The sequence below is a fragment of the Sinocyclocheilus anshuiensis genome, unplaced genomic scaffold (genome assembly GCF_001515605.1).
Source record: "Sinocyclocheilus anshuiensis isolate Anshui unplaced genomic scaffold, SAMN03320099.WGS_v1.1 scaffold263, whole genome shotgun sequence".
Taxonomy (NCBI): domain Eukaryota; kingdom Metazoa; phylum Chordata; class Actinopteri; order Cypriniformes; family Cyprinidae; genus Sinocyclocheilus; species Sinocyclocheilus anshuiensis.
In genome coordinates, this window is record NW_015549593.1 from 1,290,833 (window position 1) to 1,309,644 (window position 18,812).

General features: G+C 37.6%; 1 protein-coding gene across 3 annotated transcripts in view; it reads left to right on the top strand.

Moving 5' to 3' along the window:
- LOC107658259 (rho guanine nucleotide exchange factor 7-like) overlaps nt 1-5,608 on the top strand; it is a 40,930-nt gene extending 35,322 nt beyond the window's left edge. For all 3 annotated transcript variants that reach the window (XM_016446744.1, XM_016446743.1, XM_016446745.1), the window contains exons 16-21: nt 1,080-1,301; nt 1,579-1,672; nt 1,755-1,844; nt 4,062-4,161; nt 4,310-4,364; nt 4,476-5,608. In XM_016446744.1, coding sequence (XP_016302230.1) covers nt 1,080-1,301; nt 1,579-1,672; nt 1,755-1,844; nt 4,062-4,161; nt 4,310-4,364; nt 4,476-4,598 — 684 coding nt within the window. In that variant the 3' untranslated portion in view covers nt 4,599-5,608. The remainder of the gene's footprint in view (nt 1-1,079; nt 1,302-1,578; nt 1,673-1,754; nt 1,845-4,061; nt 4,162-4,309; nt 4,365-4,475) is intronic.
- The last annotated feature ends 13,204 nt before the right edge of the window (nt 5,609-18,812 follow it).

Here is an 18,812-nt window from a genome sequence, read left to right on the forward strand (position 1 = left end):
TACAGAAGGCCTTTGTTCACCCCCCGGAGCCGTGTGAGACACTTTTTTTTATGGATGTGCGCATTTTATTTAACTTCTTTTGGACTGATGCATGCAACACCCGCTGAGTGCCATTAAACAGCTTGAAAGATCAAAGACAATTTTTAATATAACTCCGACTGGATTCGTCTGAGAGCCGCTGTTCACTGACGAGCTGCGCAAAAATCGCACGAATATGAACGTGGTTTTGCGCAGCTCGTCAGTGAACAACGGCTCTGTGTAGTTAATGCTGCTCAATGTGAAAGCACGCACGTGATGGAGATTTACCGCTGATTACAGAACCGGCTTTACTGATAAGATGCGCGTTAAATATCGCATGCGATTTATCGTGCAGCCCTAGAAGAAAGTCATATACGCCTAGGATGAATTGAGGGTGAGTAATTTATGGGCTAATTTTCATTTTTGGGTGAACTAACCCTTTAAGGCCAAAGTATACTTGAGTTTTTACACATACACGGGGGTACACGCACCAGACTATTTTTGTACTATGTACGTGCAGGTCACAAAGATAAATCTTTCTAGAGTGCATGTGTGTGCATGTGCCTGCGTTCGCATACACCTCAAATGAACTATACTTTGAAAGACTACATGTTAGACTGTGCAAAATGCATTAAAAAAATGAAGTATACTTGGGCCTTTAGAAAACCACACATATAGTATTGAAATATTTGTAAATATAAATATTAATGTTTTAGAAATATTTAAAAGTGTACATTTTCTTTTATCTATATATCTATTTATCAAATTTTTTATAGCCACTATATACAAATATCTATCTATCTATCTATCTATCTATCTATCTTTATTTATTTATTTAACACTTTTATAGGTGGTATACACAAAGAGCTTTACAAGAAAAACGCACGCATGCACGCACGCACGCACGCACACACACACACACATTTGTAAACACAGTCATAAAGAGCTTTACAAAATATAAAGTAAAGTGTAACACAAATGAGTATGTATTTATTTATTTTTGAAATTTGTCCTGTCCATTATCTTCAACTTTAAGGTTAACCTAAATTTTACCCCTCCAGCTCCCGTCTCACCCTCTGACGCCGTCCAGACATGCAGAAAGCCGGGGCCTGACAGTTGCTCCAGCTTACCACACCTTACCACACCCCTCCTCTCATGGGGCCCCTCACAGCACCATGATGTGGGGCCCCCTGGAGCCTCCCAAAACCCAGAAGCCCTGGAGCCTGAGCTGCTTGCGTCCAGCACCCCCACTTAGGCCCTCAGCTGCTCTCTGCTATAAAGAGGTATCCTGGGCTCAGATTACAGCTAATTATGCAGCATACTGGACTTCTAGTTAAAAATATTGTGAAAATATGTTAAATGCAGTGTGATATAATACAAACATTGTAATTGTTGATTATTTCCCTTGATATTGTAGTCACTATTATTTTGATACTAATATGTGAACGCTAAAACTCTTTAACTAAATAACTTCATATACTCTCTCATGGTGCTGTAAATCTCAGTTTTACCACCTCCTGTGTCCCTTTCGTGTTATTTCCATTCCTCCTCCTCTCTCAGGACCTCAGTAAAAGTCCCAAGACTATGAAAAAGCTGCTGCCCAAGAGAAAGCCGGAGAGGAAGCCGTCTGATGAGGAGTTTGCACTGAGGAAGAGTAAGTCAGCTGGTTTATATCGTTATTGATACTGAGAGTTTCTGAAAGATCGTGCATCTGATGTAACCTCTGACCTGTGAAGGTACTGTAGCTTTGGAGGAAGATGCTCAGATCCTGAAAGTGATTGAGGCCTACTGCACGAGTGCAAAAACCAGACAGACTCTGAACTCAAGTAAGTCTCGTACGCGGCGGGCCTGTTCACCTCCGTTTCGTATCCTCTAAGACATTCCTCATTCATACCTACTTTTCTATGTGTAACATAGAAATAAACAAAAGTCTGTTGATCTTAACAAAATTATTCTGGGATCTCTTATAACAATATCCTCTCTCTTTTTTCTCGTCATACTTAATGTTCATTTATTTATCATGACCCCCTGCTCCCCATATTTTAATTTGGACATCTTTACACATTTTTATTTATTAATTTATTTGTAAAACCCATTTACTCTCTTGGGGTATAATTGGTTCTCCCATCTGTGTGTCTGGCCCCCTTGTTTTATTTTCTTTCCATCTGCAATCCTCCCTCCCTCCCTCCCATCATTCATATGATTTGATCCCCCTCTCATCATCTGCGACTGGACGACCTCTTCAGCATGGCAAGGCACTGATCTCATGCATAACCACATTTTGGATCAATCCAGTGTGGACTCTCTGGGCCGCCGTAGCAGTATCTCGAGGCCCGAGGCCACCTCGGACCTCTCAGAGGACTCTGACTATGACAGTATATGGACGGCCCACAGTTACAGGATGGGCTCTGTTTCCCGTAAGAGCTCCTACATCTCCCACCAAAATTAAACTCCCCCTCACTCCTCTTATTTCAAGTGACTTTATATTTATTTGAAACTATTTATTTATTTAATGATCTGTCACTGTAATGCATATTTATTTTTATTTATTTATTTATTTCTCAGTGTTGTATTAATCACACCACATCATCATTTTCTGCATATATATGCACTTTCCCAAAGCAGTTCCCTGTTGCCTTGACATCTTAACTCCCCCTGAAACCACCAACCTCACTTACTTAACTCAGTTTATTTTTTTTTACTTTGTTTGCCTCCCATTTGATATTTATGTAAGTGTCCTTTAAAAAATGATGTTTTCATTCCCAGAAGTATTTAATTGTTAACGCTGTTGAAGGTACAATGCACTCTGAAGGCAACAAGGACAGGTTCTGCTATAAAAGAAAAAAAGATGCTAAAATCTCTTAATGTGTCTGTAAATATTAGAGTATTGTCATTCATCTGAAATGTGTGGTATTAACTTGGACTTTTACTGAATGTGAACATTAGAACATGCCGCTCTGTTGAAATGAGGAGTTGGGTCTTTTACCAGAGAGCTTTATGAATGAGAGAAATTCATAACTATGGTTCTCAAATGGCACCATGGAGAGTATTACTGGGGATGTTTTGTTCATACTTATGTGATATAAATGTATTTATTTTCAATTTGTAAATGTATTTTGAATGATTTTGGACTTTTTGTATGCTTATATCTAACATGTAAGTTTATAGTGGTGTCTATGGTGAAAAGTATGGAAGTTTACAATACAAATGTTGAATTTAATGTTGGTTTAAATTCTGTTAGAATCCATTCAAATCAGGTGTGTGGATGGTAATAGTCGAGTTCTTCACCATTCATTCGAGAGACTGTCAAAGCCTCAGTGTTTGATGCTTTTCCTCATTTATGTATGATGTGTTTATGAGACAAACAAGAAAATCGACTTGCCAGTTATTTCAATAGATTCAATAGATAATGACAAAGAGTATAATTCCTCATGTTATGTGATTTCTTGTGACCAAGTTCTATTCTGTGGTTTAAAAAATGAACAAGAAGAAAATATGAATATTTACTACCTTTTTGTCGGTCGTTTCATTCAGATATTCTTAAAACCGTTCAACAGAGATACTTCAGTGATGTTTACGTGGTTTGAAATTAAGACATGATTAATGTGTGTTATATATATGCAGAGTCAAATACATGACAAGATGCCACAAACATTGTAATATACATTTTGAATAAATCTTGGGTTGTTTTGTACAGTATGTTTATCCTTTAAAAATTACAACAAAACAAAAAGGTTTTATTTATTTATTTATTTATTTTGTATAAATGTATTGCTTATTTTCACTTGATGGGTTTTGTTTTGGGGGTTGATGAAATTTTAGTTTTCAGGAAACCCTTGGTCCTCTGGTTTTTGAATGCTTTTAGTTTTTTTGGATGATCCCTCTCTGCATGACTAACTCTTGTCTCACGCACAGTCCTGTGTAAGTTTGATCCAGTCCAAACCATTTTTTTGAGGCACAGTGGTCCTGCACTTACCTAATCAGTGAGTCCAACTTGACTAATCTTCCTGAAATCACTCTGCGGGGCTTCTCTTTTGAAACAGGACAGTGGAAAGATGCCAGTCCAGCACTGATAGTTCCTGGGGAGGAGAAGTTCAGTGTAGATGAGTTGAAGAGTAATGGTCAGACTCTTCTGGAGGAGAAGTAAGACTGCATATTTGTCCATTCCCAAAACAGGGTTTATAATGGGAATAAATAAAGAGGGATGTTTGTCAAGAGAACACAAATTGAATAGAGCAGCAAGATTAAAAAAAAGTATTTACTGACATATTCGATATTCAATGTTTCCTAGGAGCCTTGTGGATGTTGTTTATGCTCTGAGAGATGAGGTACAAGAACTTAAACAGGTGAGTGTTTGTGAGGGTCTGAGGAAGTTTTTCTTAATATTTAAATTCATAGAAAACAATAATATTTAATATTTTCTATTTCCTGCTTACATGATTTTACCATTCTAACAGGACTATAAAAAAATGAAGAAATCCCTGGAGGAAGAACAGAGAGCCCGGAAAGATCTGGAGAGGATAGTTAGAAAAATGTTAAAGAATATAAACGATCCTTCTTGGGATGAGACCAATTTATGATATCAATGTTGCCCCCGTACTAGTTTTTGTTCTTTTACATTAGTGTTTAAGATGACCGGGAAGTTCAACCAGAACATTCAAATTATCATGTGTTTTCTTACATTGAAACCACCTTTGATGTTCGTGGGTACGAGTCTGTAGTAAATTCATCTTACATATTTGATCTTATATGGCTCATTGCAATGTTCAAACTCTAAAAAATGGTCTTTTAGTGCATCTACACCAAGCAGATTAAAAAAAAAAAAATGTAGTTTGTGAAATTCTGAAGAAATGTAAAACCACTTGTTTATATCTGAACAATCATGATGTGACTTGCTTGCTTGAAGTGGTAGCTAAATCTTGTCGGATGGCATGAGTGTAACCTGTGAATATCCATGACGAGTTTGTCTTTCACCTGATGTTAAGGTGTTGAGATAGACAGTACCTCAGTCTTTACATCCCATTAATGTTTGAGATTGTGAGTGTCCTGTTTTTCTACATATTACCTTTGTCATTACAAAGGTTCAAGAGATCATCATATTTTACTGTTAAGTTCCATTTTTAAATAACTTTTATTCAGATGCTCTCTGATTTAAGATGTTGAATCTGTGAATATTTCCATGGTGTGGTACAGAGAACTTTTTCATTCCATTTAGTTGTTTATTGTTGATACTTAATCTTTAATTCAACAGAGTGAGTGTGCACAAGCATAGCAGATGTCACGCTATATGTTCACTGTGGGACATGATGCTTATGCTTATATGTCAGTATGTTTAGAACCTGTTTTAGGTGCAATTGCAATTCAAGCTGTGACAGGAGTTCAATATTATGATACTCATTATACCTGAATTATTTTTTTAGTCATGTGAGTTATATCTGTATACATTTCAGTGTGACTCATTTAGTGTGACCAAAGCAAAAGCCAAACTCTTATTTATGGACTTGACTGTCTGTGACTTATTACTGTACTTGACATTTATTCCTATAGCGCTTACACAACACTAATAGAATAGCCTCATCAGAATTCATGTTGGATATTTATTAATTAGTATTATTTACCTCAGTTCCATGTTACTGTAAATTAATTCTGTAAATAAAGACAGTTGTTTATTTGCTTCTCTACTTCAATGTCATCAATTGGGCTTAAAAAGAAAATTACTGTAAAATACTTCATAATACACTTTTTTAGATTTTTGTGAATGTTTCTGAAAAGTCTCTTATGCTCACCAAGGCTGCATTTATTTGCTTGTTTTAATCAGAAAAAAAAATTTAATTATAATATTGTGAAATATTATTACATTTTAAAAGAACTCTTCAATTTGAATGTATTTAAAATTTTTAATAGGATTTATTCCTGTGATGGCAAAGCTGAATTTTCAGCAGCCATTACTCCAGTCTTCACATGATCCTTCAGAACTGATTCTAATATGCTGATTTGCTGCGCAAGAAACATTTCTTATTACTGTCAATGTTAAAAACTGTTGCTGCCTAATATTTCAGCTTTCTGTGATGAATAGAAAGTTCAAAAAGAGTCTTTACTGTTAATTTTGTGATCGATTTAATGCATCCTTGCATTTTATTTATTTATAGTCGACTATAATTATAATTGTAGGCAGATTTCCCACTGTGAACACCTTGAACCCGCAACTCTGACCTCTGATGTTTACCACATGAGCAATGTGAGAACGCATCTTGCAGATGTATTAACTGCGTGTGAATGAACAGACATGTGTGGTGCACAACACAGGAGTTTAAAGGGGTCATATGATGTTTCTAAAAAGAACATTATTTTGTGTATTTGGTGTAATGAAATGTTTATGCGGTTTAAGGTAAAAAAAAAACATTATTTTCCACATACTGTATATTATTGTTTCTCCTCTATGCCCCGCCTTTCTGAAACGCGTCGATTTTTACAAAGCTCATCGGTCTGAAAAGCGAGGTGTGCTGTGATTGGCCAGCTATCCAGTGCGTTGTGATTGGCCGAATACCTCAAGCGTGTGACAGAAATGTTACGCCCCTTACCATACTGTGATGCCGTGTCCGGCCGGAGCGACGAGACAAAAACATTAAAACCCATTATAAACGAGGCATTTGTTGCATCCAGTGGGGACATAATTATGGATTATAATGACTTGTACTGTCTTTTTATGCGTTGCGTTGCATCGCGCCACGTAAACATAAAACCATGTCTGCATTTGTGATCAGAGAAATGACAAACAACAAGCCCTACTCTACACTGCAGTGTTGTAAATACAACTTAACCACTGATTTCTAGTCGCGTCCTCTTTTGGAAGGCCAAACAGTATATTTGCTTTTGCGACGAAACACACAGCGTCTTCACAACATGGTGGCAGCAACAATAAGTTATGCCTTCTTTCTTTGCGTGAACATTTGGGTGGTGTTATGCAAATCTTCCCACATCGTGATGTAGACATGTGGGGGCGTGTTTGAAAGAGGCGTTTTAGGAGGGCGTGGACCAGTCTTAACTTTTATAAAGAATATCTCTTTGGGTTTGAGACTTTAGTCTTTGCAACTTTAGGGATCTTATCTATTCACGAACAGCTTGTAACACTCCAAAGAGAAAGGAAAACTTGAAATCGCATCATATGACCCCTTTAAGCTTTAAGTTTCTGTACTCTGTCAAGGGGAACGGCACGATGATAAGGGTGACTTTATGCCCTTGTCTTTCGTCTGCACACAACAGTTCTGGGTGAAGGTTGTGCATGCTCCAGGCTCTATTACAGTGACAAGGCAATCTAGTCCCTTTGTGGGCGATGATTCTACTTCATTGATTTACAATGGAAAGGATATAATTTTGCTGGTGTTGGCAGAAAGCTCAAATGTCAGGCTTTTCAGAATGCCAGCATTGCCTTGTTCGCAGATGAATAAGGAGAAAGTCACCTTTTGTCTCCTGTTAAATATTCCTGCATAAATACAAAGGAGCATAATGCCCTCCTGATAAAAGGAAGCCCTGATTTATCCTTTGGTGTATAGATAAAACCTGCAGATAAATGCCAGGATGGCCTTTTCACTTTTGTTCTCTGCGGTTCGCTTCCCTTTTTACAGCATATCGAGTTTGGAAGACGGGTGTCGCTTTCAGCGATGATTTGGTTTTGTGGAAAGGACACAATTAGTGCTACCTTGCCATCATCAGTATAATATATCACAATTTCTCACCGAAGATGCTTCAGACCTTCATTATTGACATTCATGTTGGATTGAAGCCTAAGTTTAGGACATAATGGTTGTGCAGTTAACCATCTGTTACTGTTAAAAAGTTTGACTCCCAGGTATTAACAGCCTCTTCATGGTAATGGTTAAAGCACACTACCTGTCGTTGAAATGCAAAAGGGATGGCAGAACTCTGTGGACATGGAATCAATTAGCTTTTGACCAGTCTATACACACATACACACGCACACACAGTCGCTTGTCTAAGACGCTGTCTTTCCCTTTCTTTTTCTCCTTTGGTCTATTCAGTAACCTGTGATCATTTAGATTTGACATGCATTGTGGCTGAGCTGGTCTCTCTCATTTGCTCTCTCTCTCTCTCTCTCTCTCTCTCCCTCTTTTGCTACTGTCTGTCATTAATTTCCAGGCTTTACAATTTGCCAAAAAAGAAAGAGAAAAGAGTGAGTGAGTGGTGGAAGGATAAGAGCTCAGTGTCCTTTTGAAGGGGTTTGTTATTGCACAAAAACAGCCGCCCAATAATTTTTCGTCAATGTTTAACTCTAAAAGCTTTTCCCCGTCAGCTTTTGAAAAGAAGAGCAATAAAGCCCTATTCATACGGACTGAATAAAAACAGTCCTCTGGGGGCTATGACCAAAGGGCTTCTTTTCTTCTGCCTCTAATCAAATAGGAACTGAAATGAATTAGAGTTTTCTTATGAAAATAGCCTTTGTTGTCAGGCAGGCCAGTAATTCATAAACAATAAGCAACGTCATTGTGTGGCTAGTAATATATTCATGCTGTGGAAAGGCTAGAAGGCAGTGCAGGACTATGGCTCTGTGAATGAGGGGAGGGAAGGATTGGTCCTGACTCTTCATTTGCAGTCTGCACAGTGGGTGGTTCTGGTAACCACCAGTTTCTCTCCGTCTCTCTCCATTTCTCTCATGCTCCTGACATCTCCTCATTTTCCTCATGCTCCTCATTTCTTCAATGATTCTTTTGTTTCCAGCTTTCTTCTTCCTGCAATTGCTGGCTCTTTTCGACCTTTCTCAAAGGCCTCTTGCTCTTCCCCTGTGTTTCGACCTGTCAGGTTTTTCGTTTGCTCTCACATTCTCCTCCCCTCTTCTCTTCTTTCCTCTGAGCGAAGCTATATATTCTTGAGAACTTCTGGACGGTGTTGGATTCTGCTCCCAAACTCTTCTCTCTTGGGAGAAAAAGTGGATTATCCGAAGTAGGAGGGCATGTGCATGAAGAGTTGTGGTCAGAGGTCAACTGGATGCCAGCGAGTTGGATCTTGAACCTCAGTGCCAGATTGAGAACCATGACCAGGACAGGACTGTCGTTGACCAGAAAAGAAAGTGTCTACTTGATTATTAAGGATGTACTTTCGGTGGACCTGGACATCTGTTGTGTTGCTTGGACATTGCTTTTTTCAACATGAATTTGCTGTCATCACTTGCTCTTCTAGTCTACTTAGTTATTAGCCGTGGAGATAAATGTTTATGGCAGATTGTCAAGCCTGTTTCCATCTTATGTTACTTGGATTCTTAAAAAAAAAAAAAAAGTACTCAGTAGGATATCCTTGTGGTACAAACATTTATCAAGTTTTCAGCTGTCAACTGCTCAAAATTGAGCTACTGCAACTGGTGCTATGAAGACTTAGAATGTCATATTCCAGAGAAAACGGGATTTTCTGGTTTTCTATATAAGGAACCTCTGATGCTGCGGCTTGATGACACTCAAATAAATCACCAGCTATCAACAGTACGTGAGTCTTTCAGCCTGTTGTGGTAATATTGAGAGTTTTGTCGCTTGTGCATAGGCCTACTTAAAGAGCTAATTACCTGAGTTTTCAAATAAGTTTGACAACTTCATAAGCGATTAAGAGGCTGTAAAGTTTCTTTACTTCTAATCAAAGGTACCTCTTTACGCCATTTAATGAAATAAGCGCCAGCTAATTTATTTAGCTATTTATTTATTTATTTTTGACAACAGCTCTCAAGCTAAGGATCATTTCTCCGCCCACTCGTCTAGTTTTCATGTAGTCTATTTTACAACTTTGCACACTTTTAAATATAAACTAATTTAACAGCTTAAAAACTAAAGATGATCATTTCAAAATTCAAGTTAATATATGACTTCAAGTAACCTTTAAGGAGTTAACGACGGATACGACCGAAACGTCTCGAACGTAATTTTCCGGTCATAGTTTAACATGTAGGCTACGTCAGACGACCACACGTTTTATTATCTCCTGAACCTCTCACTTCATAATATTCTAGCATAGCATGTCAGCTGCTGTGATCCAACTGTCCATCAGTTGTTTTCTCGTTAAATCCATAAATTGGAAGTAATGTACACGATCAAATGCGCAGTGTATAGTCAGATTCACAGAGTCAGTACTGCAGCTCAACAGCAGGTGGCAGCGTTGCTCCATGAGACATGCAAGGATGGAAAGAGCAGGTAACATTCAACTTGAGGCGTTTTATGCAGGCGAAGGTGTAAAGATGCAGTATCATATTTTGAAAACATTAATTTGTGCAGTTTTTGTGTAAATGCATGTTCGGCCTCTGTAGTCTATTAAACTAACATAGTAGCCTAAAGCATGTTTTTAGACTGTTTACTTGAATTTGGAAACCGTTTTTTAATATGACATTTGAACTTGAACTTGAACTTTTGCCATAAAAAAAATAATTTACTACTAGAATTGGCGCCGCTAAATGGCGCCTTTTAAAGAAATGTAGAATTTAAAAAAAAAATAGACATGTATAGTTATTTGCCGTTTATTAGCTAAGTATATATTGTCAAATTGTTGTTAAGCTGTGTTACTGTTAAAGGGACAGTTCACACAAAAATGAACATTCTGCCACAATTTACATAGGCTACCCTCATGTAGTTCCAGCCCTGTGAAACATAAAAGCAAAATCGTATGCGCTGGCTCCCTCAGTCATCGTTTATTTTCATTGCATCTCTTTTCCACACAACGAAAGTGAATGGTGAGCAATGGTGAGCACTGGGCATGAGAGTGAGTAAATTGACAATTTACTTTTTTTTTTTTTTTTTTTTTTTTTTTTGTGCACTGGTAATGTGCAGTAGTTGTCTTGATCCTCTAGAGGACGCGCAAGACCGTTATAACCGTTAGAATCAACTTGTTTCTTACTTCCTGGTTTTACCTTTCACAAATAGATGGGCGTTGGCATGGGAACATGCCCCTGGCTGCTACCTGAATGAGGACGCAGAGCCTCTGCAAATGGCACGGTCAAAGGAATGACCCAGCAGGCTGCACATTTTTACCTACAGCCGTATCCATGACAACAAAGTCCCATACCCACTACCGGGCTCTACTATTGAAAATTTGATTGACAGATGTCCAAATGTCAACCACTCCCTCACAGGTAAACAGTCCAGGCATTTTGCATTTTAATTTTGTATCCTTTGCTTGCACACACTGCATATGCAGCTTGGCAGGGCCACAGGTCATGCACACTTTTTTTTTGGCATGAGTGTTTGTATGTGCTTTTTCTTCTTTTTAAATTGACATCGGCTCTTGACTGCAAGCTCGCTGCTTTACTTAGCGAGTGTATTTTTATATGTGATTCGCATTAGCAGAGACAGATCCGCTATAGAGAGCTGGGCCATCTTTTATGGCAAAGAGACTGTATTAATCCATCTCCTTGGCCTAAAAGAGGTGCTGTACTTAAAGTACCACAGTCTCTTCCATATTAGAGCGTCAAAGTGGAGATTCAATCACAGTAATGGTCAGCATCTCACAACGCATCTCCATCGATCCAGGGGACAGTATGTTGGCTGCATTAGTGAAAAGGAAATTGAGTGCTATTTTCTAGTCGTCACAATGTATTTGTCATTCAGAATTGAGACATGCGGGCCTATGGTTTGAATATGAATGTCAAAGCTGGCCATATATCTGTGTGTGTATATATATATTAGGGTGACCATACGTGCCATTTTCCCAGGACGCGTCCTGGCAAAATGGCACGTATGGTCACCCTAATATATATAAGAGTATTTGGAGCAGTTATATATAAGTGTGTATGTATATTCTAAGCTAGGGGTGTCAAACTCAATTCCTGGAGGGCTGGAGCCCTGCAGAGGTTTGTACCAACACACATACCATGAAGTTTTCTTTTCCTGGTTAAATAAAGGTATTAAAAAATAAGCCTAAAGGACTTGATTAGTTGGATCAGGTGTGTTTAATTAGGGTTGAATCTAAACTCTGCAGGACTCTGGCCCTCCAGGAATTGAGTTTGACACCCCTGGACTATTATATGGCCTAGTTAAACCAGGGGTGTATTCCAGAAAGCAGGTTATGTGACATACCCGGGTATGTTTAAGGGTAAGCGGATAAACTCAGCTTTCGGTTTCAAAAACGGAGGTTACTCTCAGGGTATGTAAGTAGCCATAGCAACTAATTATTAAGTTATTATATTAATCTATTATATTATATATGATTACAATATAGTTATCAAATATACTATATATATATATATGTATTGAACTTTTCCACGACATTCTAATTTATTGAGATGCACCTGTACTTGATATTTATGCATCTTGTAGTGTATTATATAATATACATAAACAGACACACAAGACATCTAATATGCTGTTCAAATGAATGAGTTCAATGAATAATATATATTAAATAGTTATTAACTTTTATTAATATCTGATATATTGAATAGCATAGCATTTTACAATTAAGTATTTTATATATGCATATAAATGATGTATATATGTGTGTGTTTATATTTTAATATCTTTACATAAAAATTTGGATGGCATATTATTTTATATACAGTACATATAGAAATTCTGTACTCTTCTGTACTCTGTGTGTGTGTGATTGTATGTGTGTATTTTTTAGTAAAGACTTCTAATTTGCTGTTCAAATGAATAAGGTCATATTTGTGTCTAACTATAATGATTTTATTTTGGACAGGTTATTTGGTTTTGTTTTTTTTAATAAAGACGCAGACGGCACACAGCTTGCGTAAACCCTTTTGTTGTGAATCATTACAAGCTCGGTAAATTCTTTTATCTCCAGCTCTGATAACCCATTCACAATCTGGCCATAAATAATTTGATAGGCTAATTGAATAGGGCTTCAATGCACACTTTTGTAATAGAGTATTATAAATCTGGAACGAAGGTGACAGGGGTACAAAAGGGAGCGCTTTAGGGCAAGATTCCCTCCCTTTCACCCGCTGACTTTACAATAAGTTTTGCAGCTTTGAATGTTAGGCTGTAAAAGAGTGCTCTCTGCTTTGAATCGATTGCCCCCACCTAACAAGTCCTCTGTCCTCCAACATTGAGAGAGCGAGCGATGGATTTGTTGAGGGCAGTGATACAGAGGCCTGGCTGCTATCTTGATCCTTCATGTGCTGCAGGGCCATATGGACCATTAACCCTCACAGTTTTATCTAACAGTAGTAATTAGCGTCAAGACCTTGCAGTCCTATTGACGGCGTGTGTAAAGGAGATGATGTATGACTATTACCTCTCTAACATTTATCTCCTTTTGTCTGTCTTTTCGTATTTAAGGAAAGAATTAGTGGAGGTCTGCTGACTTTCTGATGTTTTGTTGATAGCATTATTTGCCAGTCTGTGTGAATTGCTTCCCTAATTTGTCTCTTCTCTTGTATCTGAGATGGTATAGGATGAGGAGTACTAGCTCTTTTTCTTCTGGCTGGTAACACAATGAGTTACAGGTTTATCTGTTTTAGCCACACATTCCATATTCCCTTTTTTTTCCACTTAGTGTTTTAAGATTTTTTTTTTTTCAGTGTGCAATGTATTTTTTCTAGTAATGCAAGCAGGGATCAGGGGAGGGTGGGGGCGCTAACGCTAAAGTGCCCTTTCGGTCCAATCTAGGTGCCACCGGACCGAAATTTCTACTGAGGGGGATGGGAGGGACCCCCCTAGACCATTATGCTATATATATATATATATACATATTAAATTTATGCATTTAGCAGGCGCTTTTATCCAAAGCGACTTACAGTGCATTCAGGCTATACATTTTTTATCAGTATGTGTGTTCCCTGGGAATTGAACCCACGACCTTTGCACTGCTAACACAATGCTCTACCACTGAGCCACAGGAACATTAATTAAAAATATAATATAATGTACATATATGAGAGATCAAAGAGTTCAATCATGTTTTTTGACATGAAAGAACAAGGCGCTGAGTGGCACATTTCTCTTTTAGTATTGAATGGCACTCTCCTTTGCCGTTCTCAGAGTTTTTAAATTATTTATTTATTTTTCAAGGACAGTAATTTTAATAAGAGCTCACACAAAGGTGTTAATATTAATAATGTTTCCCCCCACTGTCATTCATGCTATTTCTGGCTAATGCCTGCTCTGCTTTGTTATTCATGCTAGAAAATATTACAGCAGTCTGACACCAGTGTAAGTGTTTTTCTTACTAAAATCTGTCTTCTGTTCATTCACATTATCACTGAATCTGGCATTCAAAGTACAGTCAATTAAGCATTTTGAAATCAGCCTGGAGTTCACAAGCAGATCATTAGGCAAGTTTTACAGATGGTCAGCCTGGATGTCCTTTGCTTTATTTTTCTGAATGTGCTGTAGCATTTTCTTTCCTCTTATGAAATTATATATCTTTCAACATATTTGAAAAGGTATGTTTTAATACAAATGTGGTTTTATAAGTATTAAAAGTTATTTAATTTTTTCTCAGCTTGCCTTTTGTGTACGTGAGTAAAAACGGAGAAATCCTGTATTTGGTGCAAGTGGCAGAAATTCAACAAAGCCCATATCATAGAGCTGAAAAGAGGAAATCGATGAAAATGGTCCAATGGTCCAAAATCGTTCATAACATGTTTAGCTAAAGCTATCTTATTATTTGAAATAATACCACTGTATCAACACACACGATACCCACTGAAACTCTGCTATAGAGTTTGACACTGACCTGCTTAAGGAAGCTAAGCTCAATGTGACATTTAAGTAAGAGGTTTTACTTGTGTGGACCTTACAGTCTGCCAGTGTTTTGTTTCAGCTCAGCGCGCTGGGCACCCCACATACAGTGGGTACGGAAAGTATTCAGACCCCCTTAAATTTTTCACTCTTTGTTATATTGCAGCCATTTGCTAAAATCATATAAGTAAATTTTTTTTCCTCATTAATGTACACACAGCACCCCATATTGACAGAAAAACACAGAATTGTTGACATTTTTGCAGATTTATTAAAAAAGAAAAAATTTAAGGGGGTCTGAATACTTTCCGTACCCACTGTATACTCACACTCACTTCACTAATATTTACGTGTGTTTTATCTGTAATGGTGTTTAGTGTGCTCTTGAATGCTGAGGGTTGTTGACAGTGAGGGGAGGTGTGCGCTGCCATCACTTTACCTGTCAGAGCGAATACGCACATCCACACACACAAACCTGTCAGAGAGGATGCTTTGAGTCAATGGTGCTACATGGAGAGGCCTGTAATGGCGTCTATTTCAATACAAGTGCTGTTCTCTTAAATTGAGTGACACTTACATTTCTGTCACTGCAGCACAGACAGTGCAATTTACAGGATTTGGTTACTTTTGCTTTATTTGTTTTTCTCAAAACTGGTTAAACCACGTGGAGTTTAATTGATGGCTTGGACATTTCGCTCACATGAAGCTAAATGGCTTTATTTGTTTGGAGAACTTTTGAGTCAGTCTTAAACCAAATTGTTTTGGTCAAAGGGTCAATGACGCATAATAGTGTCCACAATAAAGAAAAAGAAAATCTAATTTAAAATGCTTCTTAGAAATGTATTTTTCTGTGTTTATGTTGATTTTGAAAAACTTTTATGTTGAGTTTTAATGACTCTAAAATTTCATGTGTTGTAACAATGAAGCAATACGTAATAATGCATTTTTCTTACACAATGAATACATGGAGTGTACACATCTTAATAATTACGTATCATTTAGTTTTTTAAGAGTTGCACCATATGACATTTTAAAACCTGACCTAACCTTGCCTTGTCATAAAAAGGTTAGCTGATAAATTAGCTGAGACGTATTGACCTTGACACACAGTCAAATATTTTATTTATTAAGAAATAATAACACAAGATGATCCCAAACTCCTTAATAAGATTTTCTTTTCAAAAATAATATACTTTTAATTTTTTTATTAATACATTAAGGTATGGTCCTGACAATTTTTTAACTTCACGTCCCCTAAAAATATAAAAATGTAAAACATGCTCGTAATAAAATAGGCATATTCAAGTAATTGCAGTAGGTTGCATTTTATTGTGTTTCTGAACATAATTAATAGATCAGGACAGTCTAAGTATGTAAGGAATTGGTCAGTGATTGGATAAAACTGCAAGTGCAGTAGTTGGAACATGAGGATTGCTTGATGTAGCAAGATGATAAGCCGTGTGCAGTTGTGCAGTTCTTATTTCTGTTTGTAGGTGGTGCTTTAGCTGTGCATTTGGCCTGGAAGAGAATTTACTGTTGACTCCATAATGGAATATAATCTACGCCATAGCCAACTGAAATCTTATTTCAAGTAGGCCTTAATTTCACTTAATTTCGTTCTTACCTCAGATCACATTTTCTCTCTATTGTTTGTGCAAACGTTGCCATATCCAGTGGCCCTCAGTTTTTGAACGCTAATCAAATTCAATTCGACCTCCAAAGTAATTCACCTAAAAAGTAACACTTTATTTTAGCTCTCCATCCCTCTGTATCTCTCATTTTCTCCCTCTCTCCCTCCATGCCAGGAACTTTCTCTCCATCTTTCTCTCTCTGAAGGTGTATGTATCTTCCTGGACCAATGCAGATCCAGTCGATGCGTGTTTGTATGTTTCGCTGTGTGCGTGTGGGGTGTTGTGGGTATGTGAGACAGAGATGTGAGTGATTTTGCCAATTGCTGAAGTGGGATGCAAACTCATTTTATTTACCAGAGAATAGGCCAATTAAGGCCGAGTCGGGAATGAGCCGTCGTGCAGGAAACCAAGTGAATGTTCCATTGATTAGCAGCGTTTGCTTAATCACAGTCTATCATAAGCTCATGTGCCGCTGTCAGCTGGGGCTTGCTCTCCACTCCTTTTCGAGGAGCAAAGGTTCGGGTGTCAGCGTGGAGGTGACACAGGCCAGTGATTACGTTTCCGACTCCTCAAAGACATCAGGATGTCATCCAGAAAAATGAGGCGCGATTAGCTCCAGCAACTTTTCCTGCCGCATGAAAAACAAGAATTCCCAATTTGCAGGAAATGGGAAGTTTTCATTGAGGGATGGCTCTGAATGAGCACTAATGCTGGCGTTATGTGTGTGTTTGTGGAGCGTAATGGATGGTGTAAAACATCAGCGTGTATTGACACTCTTTCCTAAAGCCCTGCTTCCCCTTTTTTCTAGCCTTGCCTAAATGTGCGCAAATTGAAAAGCGATAAAGAAGCAGACTTGTCTAATAAGCATTACTTATCATATTAATTAAAAGAGGATGACACAATATGGCTGACAGCTGTGGGTTTTGATTTGTTGTGTTGCTAATGTGACACTCATTATACAGGTCATGGTGAGACAAAGCCGCAGGGGTAGCCGTGGTAACATGCAGATGCAGAGACTGAGGCCTGCTACACAAACACTGGGGTCTCGCCTAAACAGCCCATAATTACCTCAACACGCAGACAAACAGTAACCATGGAGAGGTGAGCGGCAGTTATGACCTCAGAGCGGGACATGGATTCAATTCTGTAATTGTTTTTTTAATGGAATTAGTTTTCACCAGATTTTTCAAGAGGATCCATCTTTCTGCGCGAAAGCTCGCATTCAAAGGCGCCGGCGTTAATGACGGGATGAATGCTGAACTGCCTGTGCTCGGCCCTTTATCTTCCATCTCTCTTTCATTTTATGAGGTTTGTTGAATATGTAGAGCAGCACAAAAAACATATTAGCGCTCTGACCCGCGAGGTGACTGTATCTCCCTCTATTGCACCTATCCCGTTTTATTACCAGCCTACCATTCATTTGGATTATTAAAGGCAAGCATGTGAGTACAGAGGGAGCTTTTGGTTGCTTGGAGAGTTGCGAGTTGCTCTGAAAGGGTCCATAGTGGGACAAATGATTTTTTTCGGGACTTCTCTTTTAAAGTTTTAAAAATTGACTGTTAAACGAATGTTTCAAGTTAAACTCAATCCAGAGCATAATTTTGACATCTCTCATTTTCTTAAAAAAAAAAGAAGAAGAAGCTAAAATCTGGGTTACAGTGAAGTTAATGTAAATGAATGTAATGTAATGTAATGAAGTTAAAATAAATGTTAAAATACTCTGTTTCAACAGTACAGATGCAAAATGTGAACAATGCATATGCATGTTTACATGACTTGAAAAAATTCACGTACCTTTTTTGTGTACAAAAAATATATTAATATATTACATTTTACAACTTTGTTGCCATGACAACCTATTGCCAACAACCTTAAAACAACCATAAAAATTAGCTTGCATTTAAATAATACAAGAGTTTAAACAGAGAAATAAATGTAAGTGCTTATATAAAGTTATAAACTTCACATTTCTTAAATCTTTCCATTGTAAATGCCTCAATTTAACCTGTATATATTTTATATACAATATACAATATATACTGTATATGTATTAGTGCTGTATATATAAAAGTTTTTGTTCACATAATATAGGTGCGTGTACTGTGTATATTTATTATGTATATATAAATAGAAACACATGCGCCCATGCAAATGTTGAAATGGAACAGCATTATGCAAATGTAATCATACTGTATGCTATGTAAGGTAAATCTTTCTTAAAGCCTTTTGAATATTCATAGCTCCTTATGTGTGTATGTAATCTGATATGTTTGTAACAGTATCTGAAATGACTGACAAAACATTTCTGCTTGATACAGTGAAGGACGACATGGGCTACATGAAGTGTTAGCCAGCGTGCTGATCAAAAAGTCCTCTCATGCATATTGATCGTTGCATTGGCATGCAGATGAAAATGATGTTGTTGGCTGCATACTAAGAGGAGGTGTGTGCGTGTGTGAGAGCATGTGTT